General features: G+C 46.5%; 1 protein-coding gene across 1 annotated transcript; it reads left to right on the top strand.

The window, feature by feature from the left end:
• The first annotated feature begins 337 nt into the window (after positions 1 to 337).
• Positions 338 to 16,333, top strand: acvr1ba (activin A receptor type 1Ba). Its single transcript, XM_035644122.2, has 9 exons — positions 338 to 637; positions 9,681 to 9,917; positions 10,410 to 10,664; positions 10,951 to 11,181; positions 11,466 to 11,633; positions 11,798 to 11,954; positions 12,688 to 12,812; positions 12,942 to 13,072; positions 13,782 to 16,333. The coding sequence occupies exons 1-9, from the start codon at positions 574 to 576 to the stop codon at positions 13,905 to 13,907; spliced, it is 1,494 nt and encodes a 497-aa protein (XP_035500015.1). The 5' UTR covers positions 338 to 573; the 3' UTR covers positions 13,908 to 16,333.
• Positions 16,334 to 16,812: the final 479 nt, after the last annotated feature.

Raw genomic sequence — 16,812 nt, 5'->3', positions numbered from 1 at the left:
AATAAGAATACGATAAATAAATTCTATACAGGGAAATTATCTTTTGAATGCGTCCTCACATTTACCTCACTCTGTCAACTACTGATGAACTGGAATATTGTAGTTCCCCCAACGAGGCAACTTCTTTATTTATTTTCAACACTGGGTCTCGGTGGCAGACGGGGACAAGCAGCAGCGGCAGCCCTCCCCCTTTAAACACACACACACACACACACACACAGGCACACACACACACACACATACAGGCACACACACACATACAGGCACACACACACATACAGGCACACACACACATACAGGCACACACACACACACACACACAGGCACACACACACACACACACAGGCACACAGGCGCACACACACACACACAGGCACACACACACACAGGCACACACCCCTTTAAACACGTCACTCGGCTGGCTGAGTGAGCGAGTCTCTGGCGGTGTGGTGTGTGTGAGTGTGCGGTCGGTCGGTCGGTCGGTCGGTCTGTGGTTGTGTTTCAGGTCTGGTCGCGTCGAGAGCGACACACTTCGGACGCGCTTCGTCGCCGAGCGATGGGAATTCAGACGCGATGGCTGTGAGACAAGTTGCCCCAGCGCTGCTCGCCCTGCTCGGGCTGGTGGCCGTCGGCGATGGTGAGTTCTCCTCTCTCTCTCTCTCTCTCTCTCTCTCCGTCTCTCCGTCTCCCCGTGTGCTCCTGGACCGGGCATCGCCTGTTGTCGCTCATCGCCATGGCGCCGTGCGTCGCGGACTCGTCTAACCGTGTGCAGCTAGCGTCGACCTCCAGCCCTCAGCTGCCGTCTCGCTTTGTCTTTATCGAAACTAAAGTCACGCGCTGTGAGTTTTGTTGTGTACGTTCATTTTCCTTTTCTTTTTTTTAAAAAAACCCACTGACTTAATAAAAAACAGAGAGAGACGAGAAGAGGAGCCCCGACGTGTTTCGAAGGGCTTCGCCGACGAGCACGGAGCAAGTAGCTCGACCACAACAACAACAACATGGTGGTGCTGCTGCTCGCGCCGAGGCGCCGGCTAACGCTCGCGAGCTAACCGGAGAGCGACGCGCGTGAAGTTGGACGTCGTGTCGGGTCGTACCACCACAGACGGGAGGCACGCGGTGAATGTGCGGGTTCGAGTCCGCAGCGAGCCGTTGGTGTTATGGCTCGGTGCTCATATGGTTACTGTTCATCGGTGTGTTGGTGTGACACGACGCCGCGCGAGGGGACACGCATCCGGTCGCCGTGTGGACGCTTGTTTCCATCACCGAGAGGAGCAGCGGCGTGTCTCCGACTGGAGGCCCGGCGCGACTGTGTGCATGATGATGCGGGGCTGAGCGAGTAAACACTGGCAGCTCGTCCAGTGGTGTCCGTCCCGGGGGGAGGAGGAGGGGGGGGGGGGCTCCTTCAGGGGCCTCCAGCACAAAGTGAACGCTGGGGCAGAGGGGAGGCGACAGCCGCGCATTCAGCCTCCCCCAGACACAAGTCAGAGTTGAAGTCTGGCCTCATTGTGATGGAAATGTGGCAAGTGGGGTCTTTTGAGAGGGGCCAGTTATTGGGGCCGCTGCAGTCAGACGAACCCCCCTGTCCCAGCAGCTGACACCCTGCCCCTCAGCTCCCGTCTCTGAGGTTGCACCGAGCCGAGGTTTTGTCCTCTGCCTCTACAGCATCATCATTGACTCTTTATGTCAAACACCAAACTGCTGTGATGAGTTCATAGATTTGGAGTTTTACACACAAGCATTTCTTTGGCTCTTGTTTTTTTTTCCCCCCGCCCTCCCTCCGGTCTCTGCATTTTATCCTCGTCGCAGCCCGCCCCCCTGCAAGGAACCACGCAATGAGAAAGCCATAACATAGTTGTGTGAGCCAGAATAAATACCCAGGCGTCATTGTTTTCCATGAAAGTGTGTGTTGTGCTATTAACAAATGAGTCATCCTTCACAATAATCATGAAATAATGCCTCCCCTGTTCAGTTTAGATAAGGGTGCAGCGCACCAAAGATGGTTTCCTGCGAGGCATGCGGGGAAAAACTTATGGCACCTGGGTGGTTAGTTTGTTTGACTGGGTTACTCCAACACTAACGGTGATGTGCGAGGGGTGTGTGCGTGGCCTCAGTAGACAGGGGGGTGGTGATGGGTTTGTCCAGCTGGCGGGGTCTGTCATGTAAGGGGCCCACACGTCTGTCTGGAGCCGTGGTTTCACACCATTTGATGGATTACACCATTCGATGGCTGAAACCAGACAAACCTGAAAGTAGCTGTGCTGGAACAGACTCCGTGGCTGTTGCGAATGTGTAGTGTGTTTTTGTGCGAATACCCTTTATCCCCGGGTTTGGTGAATCCATCTCTTGGTGTTGACTGCACGAGGATTAAAAGTCAGTGGGGTTGTGGGCAGTACATGTGTGCGTAACGCAGTCTGCCTGGATGCATTGAACTCAGTGGCAATGTGATACGGGCCCTGTCAACCACACTGCCGTGAGGTAGGGTGCGTCCCTCTCGTTCTCTTTTCTTCCCACTCACTCCATTATATTTTTCTCTCCTATAAAAGCCCTGGAGCTTTTATCAGTATTTAATCTGTACTTTGTTATCTCTGGACCCACTTCTGCTTTCACTTACTCACTGCCACCACGGTGAACTGAAGAAAAACTTTCAAATTCACTGTTTGCTTCTTGGTTTCTTTGTTTTTCTAGGCTAAAGAGAGGCCCTTTGCTATCTCTTGACACTCCACAGTATCACCAGTCCCGTCAGAGTCTTGTCATTCCGTGATGTGCTTCTGTGTAAATTTAAGATGGATCGCAATTGGAAAAGTCCCTTCCCCCTCTAGTTTGTTCACAGAACTGGTACAGGTGCCATTTAATGTCAAATTTGACGTGAATGGGTTCAGGTGGAGGAAGTGCGGGCGAGTCAAAATTGGAACGTGTGTACACCTGCCCATTAGATCAGAGCCAAGGGAATGTACGGAGAAAGGTTGAAACTTATTGGGTTCAAAGGTGTGTGCATGCAAAGAGAAGAGTGTGTGTGTATGTGTGTGTGTGTTGGTGGTGTTTCCAGCTCTCTTAAGGGAGAACGTCGTTTTGTCTTTTCTAAAGGTGTTGCAGTTGTCGAGGCCTGTTCTAGATAGATGGATGTTTATGCTGCTGGATCCCTGCAGCCAAATCACGATCAAATTAAGTTGCATCGATATATGTCAAAAAATCATGTTACCTTCAGTCTTAAAACCTCCTCCTTTGCGACCCATGTTTGCCAATAGTGTTTATACTGCGGCCCGGGGTCTGGCAGGGGTCAGGCCAGGTCTGGGGTGGTCTAGATTTCCCTCAATAATGACCACTGTTGTTAATGACCTCCATTGGCCCAAAGGCACAGAGCCATAATTGCTACAGCAGACAGTATAGCCTCTGACTGACCCTCCGCCGCCATTACTGCTGTTGGACCGCAAGGGATTACTGCCGCCAAAGAGCCAGTCCATGTCTCTATAGCATTCTTTTTATATGGAGCACTTTGTCTTTTGTTTAAAGGTCTTTTTATAGTGTATGTGTTGGTTGTACGCATTTGCTTTTTTGTGTGCGTTTAACTGTTCTGGAAGAAAGAGGGCTGTTGTTGTCACAGTACACCCAGACAGACCCGGTAGCTGTGCAAGTTCATGTCTTTAGGGCTGAACCCGACACCCTCCCCCAGATGTCTCTTTGTAGAGGTGTTTGATTTGTTTTCTGGCTGCCGTTGGAATGTAGATTAGACCTGCTCTTCCCCCCCATTTTCTGCTGGAAGGTGTGCAGTCTCCCTGTCAAGTTTTCTCCAATGCTTCCCTGTCAGTGATTGATTGGTGTGGTTGGTTAGAATATTTTTTTTTCTTGCTTATATTGTCAAACTAGTTCTGGAAGTACAATTTAAACCTCTACCTCCTTGCCTTACTCAGGCCTCCATGGGCCTCGAAATAAACTCCTAATACTAACAGTTGCTTTAGAAAAGAAAAATAAGGATGGTATGATTTCGGTATTAATATGGCAGAATCCTTTATGGCTGTCCATTGGTATTTCCTACATTAGCACAGTGTCAGGGCAGGACTTTTTGATGATGAAGATGATGATGATAATAATAATTACAAGAATTGGTTTGGTGTAACACTAACTTCTTATCCACTGTATCTGAATCCGACATAAAACTAAGTCAAATGTAGTTTCTTGTAAAAGATGTTACTGTCAATATGGAGTTATTAGATTCTGTAGCAAGAGTTGGATGCTGTCTGAAAATTTTCTACAATAATACCAATGAAATTATAATTTTTTTGTCTGTACATTACAAAATATAGATTGTTGGTTTATGGTTTTAAATGTTGTCTTATGCCCAGGCAGGTACATTTATTTGTTTGTTTTCATGTTGTTGTTGTTGTTGTTTTCCAGTACCAAAACAATGCTGTTTCACTGCCAACCATATCTGTGGGCAGAATAAAACTTTGAACGACAGCTGTACTGAGCCAGAAAAAAATGATTAAGTCTCTCTGGTCCGCTAATACTGAGAAGGGTTTTTAAGCTCAAGTCACATGGCTGATGCATTGGCTCACAGCACTGCGATGTACCAGCCAGGTCATTAAAGAGGCAGCATTGACCAGTTTGGGAATTTTGATCAGCGGCGAGTCTGAAGTGCGTCTGTGAATACAGTTGTTTGCCTTTGAACTCATTAGAATGACAGACAGGCAGGCAGACAGGCAGGCAGGCAGACAGACAGACAGACAGACAGGCAGACAGGCAGGCAGACAGACAGGCAGACAGACAGGCAGGCAGACAGACAGGCAGGCAGACAGGCAGGCAGACAGACAGACAGGCAGACAGGATGCGATGTAGCCTCGAGGGTGGTGGTTGGTAGAGATAGTAGAAGCAGCCTTAGCCCCTGAGACCTCACTTTAGAATCAGATCAGTAATCTGACCCTCAGATGCAGACAAAGGTAATGACTTTCCTCCTTCCCCTAGCATTGATTAGGACACAGTTGTGGCGTGTGTGTGTGTGTGGGTGTGTGTGTGTGTGTGCGTGCGCCCGTGTGTGTGTATGTTGCACTCGCACTGTCTGGTGGCGTCTGCTTGTCTTGATCAGCTCTCAGTCTGGTATCTGTATGGATCTAATTTCAGCCGGTGCATTTTGGTAATGGTGCTCTGCTCCCTGTACACACACACACACACACACACACACACACACACACACACACACACACACACACACACACACACACACACACACACACACACACACACACACACGTGTGCACCGACTGTCTCCGTGTGCGTCACTTAGCCCCCAGAAAACCCACTGTGTTAATGCAGCCCCACTGCCCCGCGCTCAAAGTGTTTTCCACAGACTCCATCATCTTGCCATACTCCAAAAGTTCCCCTCTGTTTTGACAGGGCTGCGCCGCACGAGTAAGTCTGAACAACACTCGAACGCGTGCACGGCGCACTGTCATTTTGGCCAGTGTGTAAAGCTGTTTGGAATGGGACTATGCTGTGGTTTTCACTTGGGTCCAAGTTAAGACAATGCTGGTTATGGTAACAATGTTTTATTAATCCTTTCCTCACTGCGTCTGCTGTTTCCTGTCTCAACATGAACGGAATGATAGGAACTTCACGCGCTTGCTCGAAGGAGACACTTTTTTTTTTTTGCTGTTCTCCCATTTTCCTGCACTGATGCCCTTTTTCCTGTTATTTACCCCCTTCCTTCCGCAAGTCAAAGTCTAGACTGGGTTTTAATGTTGGTCGCAGCTGGTCACTTGGGTAGACCCCAATCACAGCTGGGGGGCTCTATAAGTCCCGCTCGTTACCTCCTCTGCCCCCTCCTCTGCGTATTGTCCTGCACAATTTGGGACCAGCCCCCTTCCTGTCTGGCCCAACGCAGCCCCCAAACATCGGGGTTGTTCCTGCTCACTCCCGGTCTGTCCCTTGCGTGCCACCCATCCCCCCACACTGCTCCACGCAGAAGTGTGCTCCCCCCACTCCACTCCGCTCTTTGTTCGTGCAGGGCCAGTCCAATCCCTCCTCATGTCGTCTTAATCTCCACACAAAGGACCAGTGTAAAGACCACCAATTATGTGGATACAAGAGCAGAGTTCACTCAAGAACCACGTACACCCAGCCTCTGCTCACATCCGTGTATATTTAGGCTTGATATTATTCCTAACCTAGCTTTGCTGTAACACTTTCTGAATCCAGTGAGATATGCAGCACAAACAACATGGCATTTGGGTAAATGCTAGTGGGCCAGGAGCTCTTACTTAATTGTCTGATTTAGTGATACATGGTTTTAATTTTCGAGGTCATGGTTTCACACAGTCCGTGTATATTCTTCTGTAGAGGTATCCCCTTCTGATGTCTCTGGTTGTGTTAGGTTCTAACCGGCAATTTGCAAATCAACAAGCACGGCTCTCTCAGTATTGAGTTGACAGGATTTTTGCTTCAATGTGATTAGATCTTTTTTTTGTAATCAATATATGAAATTGCATATTCTATCATAGACTTTCTCCTTATTTCTCCTATCGAGGGCCATTCCAATTTTTGATAACATCCTTCGAGGGCCAGACTAAATTATTGAACACATGTATCACACCAACCTCTCTAATGCAACTGCTGGAAGTGCTCCACTCCCGCCAGACCTCTGATGTCACATGGTTGGACTGCTAATGCTACTGGCAGCTGGTTTTCCAGGCTACACCCACACTGCTGATGTGTTCGTGGTGAAACGCATCGCCGCCGCTGCGTTTACACCTGGCATCCACACTGCGCCGGAGTTTTCGAGCGCCGAAAACAGGGAGAGGTTTGGAAATGTCGCTTACCCCGTTTTAGTCTAAAAACTCTAGGGCTGTGAGCCAAGGAAAGAATAAAACTCCTCATCATACTTTTCCCCATTGTTATTTCTCATTCTTAGTATTTTCTGTAAGTACGCGACGGGCTGCAGAGAAGACGGTCTACTTCCTGTTTACACTGGTACGCGCCTGCTCAGTGTAGGTGAACGGCCACGTGATGTGCGTGTTCAGGTGTGTCAGTATGGACGGGGATTAATACCAATACAGAGCCTAAAAGCTAGGGACTGGTTTTGGTTCATAAAAAAAATAAAAGTTCAATAAAAAATGTACTAGTATGGCTGTAGCCTCCGTCAGGCTTTGGTTTAGAAGAGAGCCGCCCACAGGAGCAGGTTGCCCCAGACAGAGAGATGTTGATCCTTAGCACAACATATCTAGTTGGTAGCTATTTGTTATTTCTGTTATTTCTTCCCGGGCAAGAGGAAAAACCTGGACATCTCTTGCTGTGTCCTTCCTTTCTTTTCTTTCCTGTATCAAGGACCGGATCCAACCGACTCAGAAGACTTGGCACGAACCAAACTCTCGGTGTGCGCCGCAAACCATCCATGGCCGACTCGAAAAGGGAATGTTTGTTTTTAACCATCATTGGTTTCCTTCCCGAGCTTCTGTCTGTATGTCTGTGCACCATCTGTCTCACCACACACAGCCTCTGCACCATGGATGTGCCTGTTCGTTTCAGATCACTGATGTAAATGAATTGCTGCGTATCGGTGCAATATGAAACTCTTTTGTGGCTTTCAGTTTGATTGTTGTGAAAGAAGTTAGGGACTGTAATGTGACATTACAGTCTCTCCTTCTCTCTCATTTTTAAATAGAACATCTCTTGCTTTGAGGATGGATCTAGTTAGAATTCACTTGCTATAGAATGATTTGTTTCAGTGACTATTGGCCTGCAAAAGAGGAGCCCGGTCGAAAGGAGTGTTTCAATTCATCTGAGTTTAACGGATTTCTTACTCAAGTTATCTTTTCTATGAAGCTGAAATGTTTGCTCCATTAGTGCTGCACAGATTAGTGTGATGTGGCACAGGGCTGTTCTCTCTCTTTATCAGCCACAGCTTGCTTCACCTCTGTGTAATCTGCAGGAAATTCCATCTGCATGCGAACTTCAGCGAATTTGGACACAGTCTGCCAAGAGTTCCTGCCACTTTCCCGCTCGCCTCCTGGAGAGCAACACACACACACACACACACACACACACACACACACACACACACACACACACACACACACACACACACACACACACACACACACACACACACACACACACACACCAAACAGATGAGAAATATTACCGAAACCCTGCTCCAAGTGTTCCACATTTCCAGTTACCAATCTGTGAACAAGCATAGACACATCAGCACACACGCTACATGCAAAAAATGCTCCCACACAGAATGCAACCTCCCAGAGTTCAGCTGAATGGAAACCACTCCTATGACACCGGTGGTTTGTGGTTTTGTCCACTTGGATGTTACATGTTAATGGCGCAATGTGTGTGTTAGTCATTTTGAGTATTTTTTTTTCTTAATTTTCTTTTTAAGTGAACCAAACCAAAAGCTTCGTCATGAGACGACTCCGTTGCCTCAAGATTGTGTTAAAATGTGCTGACACCTTTTGACAGCGACTCGGTACAAAAGAGGGACGATCAGTGAGCGTCTCTGGTCAAAGAAACCCTCAGGATAAGACACAGAGGATTAGTGGAAGCTTGCCACTCTAAAAACCTTTTCTTTCCTCTGGGCTAGACATTGTCAGTGGTCCAACCAATGCTGAGCCTCTCTTTTTTTTTTTTTTTTTTTTGTAGGGGAATGAGGATTGAAATTCCTCTCTGCTTTGTGTCTCCTTCTTTTGCGGTTGTTGGTGCGGTGGTCCCGTCCTCGCTGAGTCCACAGCGATTAGTCTTGAGTGGTCCAGCCTTTGTTTCCAGCGAGGATCAGCTCTCGGCCTGTCACGCCTCACCCACGGCCCCGTCGTCAGTCAAGACAGTTTGTCATTTACCACCGTCTGGGTTTTCAGCTGAGCTTAGCTGCTTCCCCATGCTCTTTTTTTCCCCCCCATGTGAAAACTAGACCCACGAGCATCTAACCTTTCCTGCTCTGCACCGTTTGGAAGTAGAAAACCTTGGAAGAAGCCGTATTTGTGCTGACCTTACCCCAAATGAGAAACATGTGTGCTGTGTCTGAAAATCACATTTCACTGCAAATCTAATCAGTTTGCTGTTTCTTACGCTCCGGGTTGCCCCGGCGATTGCTGGTTTTGTTTTTAGATGTGCCCGATTTGCGCGGACGTCCTGGCACTGGCCTCATTTGAGCGTGTTGGTGGAGCATCGTAGTTTTTATTACAGCGGCGGGAGTTCCATTCTGTCAGCTCTAATAGGTCCCCGCGCAGGAGTGTGCTGTGTTTAATAAAACTCCTGTCTCATTAGCTTAAACAGTGGCAGCTCTCTGTGTCGCTGTGAGAGAAAAGGCAGGGGAGAGAGGCATGGAGCAGAATGCTGCATTGGGGATTTGGCAGGAGAACCTCTCCCCTTGTTGGGTTTCACTTTGTGTGTCCCACTGGGCAGGTCCGTCTCCACCCCGCGTGTTTGGGTTCATCTGCAGTGAAGGATCTGATTTCAGGGCCATCGAGGCTGTCTGGCTGCTGCTGCTGAACTCCGAGCTCTGTGTCTGCATGAGACAAAATGCCTAAAGCTCAGTGGGACTCTGCAATCTTTACATCCGTCGTAGAACCTGTGGGGTTAGCTCGCCTCCTGCTGGACAAAACATAGAAGTGAAATATATATTTTACCTCCAATCTCCAATTATTTTTGTTTTCTTACTAAACTGTCTCTGTCCTTTCCCACAGCTCTGCGTTGTAACTGCACAAACTGTGAGAAGACCGGCTATGAGTGCGAGACAGACGGCGCCTGCATGGCCTCCACATACTACATCCAGGGGAAGGAGCAACATGTTCGCATCTGTATCAACCGGGACAACCTGGTCCCCCCCGGACAGCCCTTCTACTGTCTGAGTGCTGAAGGACTGCTCAACACACACTGCTGCTACGTCGATTACTGCAACAGCATTGACCTGAAAGTTCCAGGTGAGGCTCCGTCATTACAACCAGGCTCCATCTACATGACTATGTTTTTGTGATAAAAGGCGTCACTGCTGCTGCGTTTACATTCATCGTCCACACTACTCCGGAGTGTCCGGAGACGCTACTCGGTCAGTTTTAGTTTTAAAACTCCATCGCTGCGTTGGACGATGGACAGGCAAAAACTGAGATGTTTGGAAAGGACGACACAGTCAACGCCATTTGCTTTGTTGTTATCGGTCAGGAACCGACTACCAGCGGCGAAGGCGAAACATTTCAAACGCTTACTGTCTGTAACAGTTCCACCTCATCGTCAGTCCAAGAAAAGAAACCCCTTCGTTTTTACTTTTCATTATTGTTGTTTGTTGTTCGTAGTATTTTTTTTAAGTAAGCAACTCCGCAGGAGGCGACTGGATGGGGATTAAAACGCTTTACAGAATGAGAAATTAGCAATATGGATGTAGCCTCAAACTCTGTTGCTTTTGTTTGCAATCCTAGTCCCAACGAAGAGTGGCGACTGGGCAGGGAGTCCCTGGGGGCCCGTGGAGCTGGTGGCGGTCATCGCAGGGCCGGTGTTCCTGTTGTGTGTGCTGCTGATGGTCGGAGTGTTCCTGTTCCAGTATCACCAGAGGGCCTACAGCCACAGGCAGAGGCTGGAGGTAGAGGACCCCTCCTGTGACCATCTGTATTTGGCCAAGGACAAGACCCTGCAGGACCTCATCTATGACATGTCCACCTCCGGATCTGGCTCTGGTCAGTACACGCTGATCACTTTGTGTAATGAGACAAATGTGTTTTCTTTTTGGAGAACACATTTCCTGTAATGAACTAGGTGTCTTTTCTTGTGCAGTAGCAAAACAGTCTTCTGTGTCGTTCTATAAATATACAAATGAGTGATTACTCAACTGTTACACCAGTGAAAATGATCCTGACCTAGAATCTGCTGAGTGTGTTTCCGCCACCCTGCCTCTTCAAGAAAACGAGTCTACAGGGAACAATGGCCAATTTATTTTGTTTGTGTCTCTACTGCCCCCTGCAGGTTTACCCCTGTTTGTGCAGCGGACGGTGGCCAGGACCATCGTGCTGCAGGAGATAATCGGAAAGGGTCGCTTTGGTGAAGTTTGGAGAGGGAAGTGGCGAGGAGGAGACGTGGCGGTGAAGATTTTCTCGTCCAGAGAGGAGCGCTCCTGGTTCAGGGAAGCTGAGATCTACCAGACAATCATGCTGCGACACGAAAACATCCTCGGATTCATTGCGGCCGACAATAAAGGTGAGGAAGATCGTGAAGAACTGGGGATAACCCACACGAACATTTCAGGTGTTGTTCAGGTGAAGTTCTAGACCCAGCAAATTTGGATTAAAAGATACCAAATTTACAAATTGAAATTTAAAAAAAAACTGGGGGAAAAGGAGCTTTATCTTGTCAATGCTATTTTGAACTTTGCACTTTTAGTTTAGGCAAAATATATTTTGAATTGAGTGAACTTAGTGAAGCATATACTCCTACAAGTGAAATGCGTGCTCTCTGACTGTTATTTCTTTTTGTCCTGTCAGATAACGGCACCTGGACTCAGCTCTGGTTGGTGTCAGACTATCACGAACACGGCTCTCTCTTCGACTACCTTAACCGCTACTCTGTCACCATTGAGGGCATGATCAAACTCGCACTGTCAGCTGCCAGCGGCCTGGCTCACCTCCACATGGAGATCCTCGGCACTCAGGGTGAGACCAACTTGTCGCGTTGACGCGCAGCTTGAAGTAAAATATGATTAACGAATGAATGAACGCTGTGGGAACATGAACACACACGTTGTTTACATTCAGCCAACATGTGCCGTTTCTGTTGAGCTCTCGAGGCAAATTGTAATGATGTGTTATCTGTGCAGGTAAGCCTGGCATTGCTCACCGTGACCTCAAGTCTAAAAATATCCTGGTTAAGAAGAACGGCATGTGTGCCATAGCTGACCTCGGCCTGGCAGTCCGCCACGAGTCCATCACAGACACAATCGATATAGCACCGAACCAGCGCGTGGGCACAAAGAGGTAAATGTTTCCATACTCCATAAGCACTCTAATGTAATCACACATCGGGGGTTTTGCAGGTCGTCTTTTTCTTTGTGTAGTCAGCAAATCACACGGAAAGATCCAAACCAGCAGTAACAAGATCATACTAACGCACATTATCCTGATTAAAGAGCCTCTTTAACATCCCAAAAAATATTAAATACACATTAATGAGCCAAACTATTGACCTGTGGGACAATGAAATGGTCACTGTAGTATTAGTCACACACTCAACACTGTCCTGCTGCTGTACGTTCAAATAAAAAACAATAACAAATGCATCATTTATTTATTTTTGAGAAACGTGTATGCTGCAGCACACAGCTGTTTTGGGAAATTATGTTTTTTCAAATTATTTCCATTTCCTTTGGACCGAGAGCTATAAAGGGGAGAAAAAAACAATACAACTAATAATTACGACGATAATATACAGTGTTAGATATTCAATTAAAATACAAAAAATTTTATGAGTAAATTAGCTGTTAAAAAATTGGAATTAATTTCTTCTTATATTTTAGTGAGACTGATGCAGTTGCCATAGCTTTTAGGACCCATCACACACACACTAAAACAATGATTGAAGTTTGTGGGTGTTGATATAATGGACACTTTAGACCTGTGTCAATGTGATCCATGAACAGTTTTTACTTGGCCGTATAAAAATCATCTTTGGTTGCCGTCACTCATTCCCTCCCCTCACGTCCTCCCCCAGGTATATGGCTCCAGAAGTTCTGGACGAAACCATCAACATGAAACACTTTGATTCCTTCAAGTGTGCCGACATCTACGCGCTGGGCCTGGTGTACTGGGAAATTGCGCGTCGCTGCAACACAGGAGGTAAGACTTCAAACGGCAAGTGGTGGAAAAAAAACAACCTGAACGTTCTTCTTCGTGTGAGTGAGTGGATTTTAACGAATGTGAGCGTGAAACCAGAGACTGACGAGGCTTCTCCGTCGCGTGCCGCAGGTATCCACGAGGAGTACCAGCTGCCCTACTATGACCTCGTCCCCTCCGACCCCTCCATAGAGGAGATGAGGAAGGTGGTGTGTGACCAGAAACTGAGGCCCAATGTGCCCAACTGGTGGCAGAGCTACGAGGTATTTCACGCCATGTACACACTGAAAACTAACAGCTGCACCGAGCACTTTCTAAAATTAGATTCAGTGGCTGCGCGAGGAGTTGGACCTCTGCGATGAAGTAGTAAATGAAGTCTACTGCCTAACTTATCTTCATTTGTCATATTTAGTTATTCTACCTAATGTCCAACACTTTTATTTTCCACGACGAAGCACAGTGAAAAAACAAAACCATAGTGAGCTTGCAGCAGCACACCGGCATTTAATCTTGGCGATGAAATAAAATGCACAATTCTTCAGCACTGCAGCCCGCCCCATAGTTCCTGATCCTTCGGTTAGTACTGCCTCCCGAGCAGGGTCTTTTTCAGGGTAAATAAATTCCCCAGGAACTAAATTTAGACCCTGGTTCCTGCCGTGGAAACGCACAGAGTTCCTCCTTTAGTTCCTAGTTCCTGGGTACAGTTCCTGCGGTGGAAACGCAGCTAAAGATCAACAGTTGGTTTAAAAATGGGGAAAATGTTTATATAAGGAAAGACAACAATATTTTCATTTGATTTATATTTCAGAAAATGTTGGGGGAAGTTAGTACTTTACTCTTCAAACATGTTGCAATTCATTACAGGCACATCCCACACACTGGGATGACCTGAATTAGGACCCTCGGCGGTGTAGCACACTAAGCTTTTTATTATTTTCGTGTATCTAACCCCATGCGTCCTCTCCCGTGCAGTCGCTGCGTGTGATGGGGAAGATCATGAGGGAGTGCTGGTACGCCAACGGCGCGGCCCGACTGACCGCCCTGCGCATCAAGAAGACTCTGTCTCAGCTCAGCGTGGAGGAGGACGTCAAGATGTGAGCGGCGGGGAACGACGCACCGCCAGACCACACTCCGATAGGAAACAAACACTAAAGACAGACTGCAAACGAAAACCCTGCCAGTTTTAAAAAGCCACACTCCAAGTTGTGACAAGGCCTACCTCACCTTTTTAGCCAAAACTACTGAGAACGCCCGTCCCCCGTCCCCTCTAACTTTTTTCTCCCCGTGATCCTTGTGTCTCCTCCTCCCTGTTTCCCTCGACCCTCTTCTCCATGGGCCGCCACACTTCAGCACCACCACTGTTAATATCATCACACTTTTCATTTCCCATGGCAGGAATTATTACTATTGTACAGTGAGAGGATTTTATTTTATTTTTTAATCTTTATTGTATTTTTTTTTTTTTTTTAACCCATGGTGGACTGACCTTGTCCGGAAGAGTCGAGCATGTTTGTGGGTTTTAAGTTATAAAAATACCGACACACATACAAACACACCCCTATTATGTCGACTTAAGTGTGTGTGAGGGGGGGAAGAGGCTAAAGCACTGTTTCCAGTCGTGTGTGTGAGAGGTGTCTGGACAACTAGCATGTTTTTTCGAAGACACCCCGATGTCGTCTGGTTAGAGGCTGTAGTTCGTTTAGACAAAAAGCAGTTTGTCAGCCATTCAGTAATATTAAGCATGGACAGCTGGAATGTGCTTTTTTTAATCCCAAATCCTACCGACGGAAAATGAGTTGCACTCAACTGTAGCTTCCTCATCACGTGTGAGACCTTCAGGGATCCCGTAACGGATGTGGTCCAGTCCCACGGTTTAGTTTGAATTGTGGCAGGGATAATGTTTGGGATGGTTGTTCTTTTCTTTTTTGTTTTAATTTATTTGTTGATATTTTTAATTCATATTGATGAACACTGTGAGTTGAGATGTGACAAGCCAGAGTCGCGATAAAAGAAAAATCAATGTTGTCGTTCAGTCCAAGTCGTCGCCGTCTTTCGGACGATGGATGAAAGGGGGTCGTTGCATTCGAATATTCAAATTTGGACGTAGCCACGCCCCCTTCTAGTGAAAGGCAATGACATCATGCACATACACAAATAAGAAGCGTATGAAAAGGCAATGAAAATGCTGTTGTTTATGTTTTTTTTCCTCATATATTTTGTGTTTTATGTAAAGATATCATGATGGGTGTTTTTCTTTTGACTTTGACATTAGACACTACTGATGGGTACATATGATTTGTATATAAAACATGCATTTGTTCCTTTTATACCACAAGCACCAGTGTGATACGTTTTTGCTTGAATGGTACTTTTCAGGAGTCTGTTGTATGTGATCTGTCCGCATGGCGTCCAACTGTGCCAGGAAATAGATTTGTCATTTGCTGGAACTTTTTGTTTTTCCACTTGCTTCTCTCATGGCAATTTGGTGGTACTACTGATCCCAGTTAATTATTCTGCAACTTCTGTTTTTATTTTAGGTTGTTTTTTTTAATGTACTATATAATTGTTGGAGTTGGCTCTTTTCAGAGCCCAGTGATGCAGATCTGCTTCTACACACAAACCTCTGAGGGCGACATCTCTTTCTCATTGACACTGGAATATTCAAGGAGCATCGTGTAAACCCTTGAATGCTGATCCTGCCGAGGGCTGTTTATTGAATCTTTTATTTTCAGAGTTGAAGACAGCCGTTGACGGTTCTCACACACACACACACACACACACACACACACACACACACACACACACACACACACACACACACACACACACACACACACACACACACACACACACACACACACACACACACACACACACACACACACACGGAACTTAACGGTTAGTCGTGAGAAGTCGTTTCGAGGTTTTTACTTCGAAGACTGTCATGCTGTAAAGTCAAGCTGCACGTTTTCATTCTACTCTGTCGACGAGACTATCTAAGTATTACACTGACGCCGTGTCACCATCGGGCTCTGCACTGTTATGTCCACATGGACTTTAGTTAAACTTTGGTTGTGTCACCACTTCATCCATAATCTGTGTCATGTTCGTCGTGTCCAGTTTGCATGCTGTCTCAAACACTGGGTCCTCCGCATTGAGGAAGATGAATTTAAGTCTTTCCCTCTTCCTGCTTGTTTTTTTGTTTGTTTTGTTTTTAAATCTCCTTGTTGTTCAGGTTGGCGGCCGTGTACCCCAGAAATGTTGCTGCTACTGTTAACATGGGCAGATGATCAGCAGGCAGAGGAGAGCAGGGAGGGGGAGGCTGTTGTCGGTTGAACCAAAATTGTCCAAAAAAAACAACACTCCTGTCCATGTTTGGTTTGTTGCCATGGGTATATGACCATCAAGACATCCAGTTCATTATGTAATACGTCAAGATTTCGAAAATCATGTTGTGAAAATCTTTTCAGAATTAGTTCAAAAAGTGTATATTGATGAGATACAATAAATTCCTCTTTTTCTTACCTATGACTTCAACTGTGCAGTTCATTCATTAGTCATGCGCCATTTTCATTGTCTGCAAGTTTAACATGCACATGCGAGTTACATGAGTAACCACCAGGTTTTAGGTATCAAAGGACAGATTCACACATTTTCACATTTTTCTCCACCGATGGATCATTGCAGTCGCTGTCAGATTTATTCATGTTTTCAAAGAAGGATGCAGCTAAGCCAGAGATTGTTGTTTTTTTTTGTTATCCTGCACATTCTCTTTCCTTGCCAAAACATGGTGCCTACAATTCCCACAATGCAACTTATTTCAAACAGGTCAGAGATTCAGGTGTCTTATTCAAGACATCTCTTTCAGTGTAAGTGGGGAATAAAAGCCACAGTCTTCATTTCATGCAAAGATATATTAAAGGCTTATCAGAAGATAACATGACGCTTGAGCCGTCTGTATTTATCAAATCAACAGAGTATCGTACATATCAGAGCCAGAATG

This window comes from Scophthalmus maximus, chromosome 3 (genome assembly GCF_022379125.1).
Source record: "Scophthalmus maximus strain ysfricsl-2021 chromosome 3, ASM2237912v1, whole genome shotgun sequence".
NCBI classification, from domain to species: Eukaryota; Metazoa; Chordata; class Actinopteri; order Pleuronectiformes; family Scophthalmidae; genus Scophthalmus; species Scophthalmus maximus.
The sequence above is the reverse complement of the archived record's forward strand: the minus strand, read 5'-3'. Positions and strand labels throughout refer to the sequence as shown.

Coding starts and splice junctions, on each gene's coding strand:
- acvr1ba (XM_035644122.2), top strand. CDS start 574: ATGGCTGTGAGACAAGTTGCCCCAGCGCTGCTCGCCCTGCTCGGGCTG. Junction 11,634..11,797: donor GGAGATCCTCGGCACTCAGG/GTGAGACCAACT, acceptor TTATCTGTGCAG/GTAAGCCTGGCATTGCTCAC. Junction 12,813..12,941: donor GCGTCGCTGCAACACAGGAG/GTAAGACTTCAA, acceptor CGCGTGCCGCAG/GTATCCACGAGGAGTACCAG.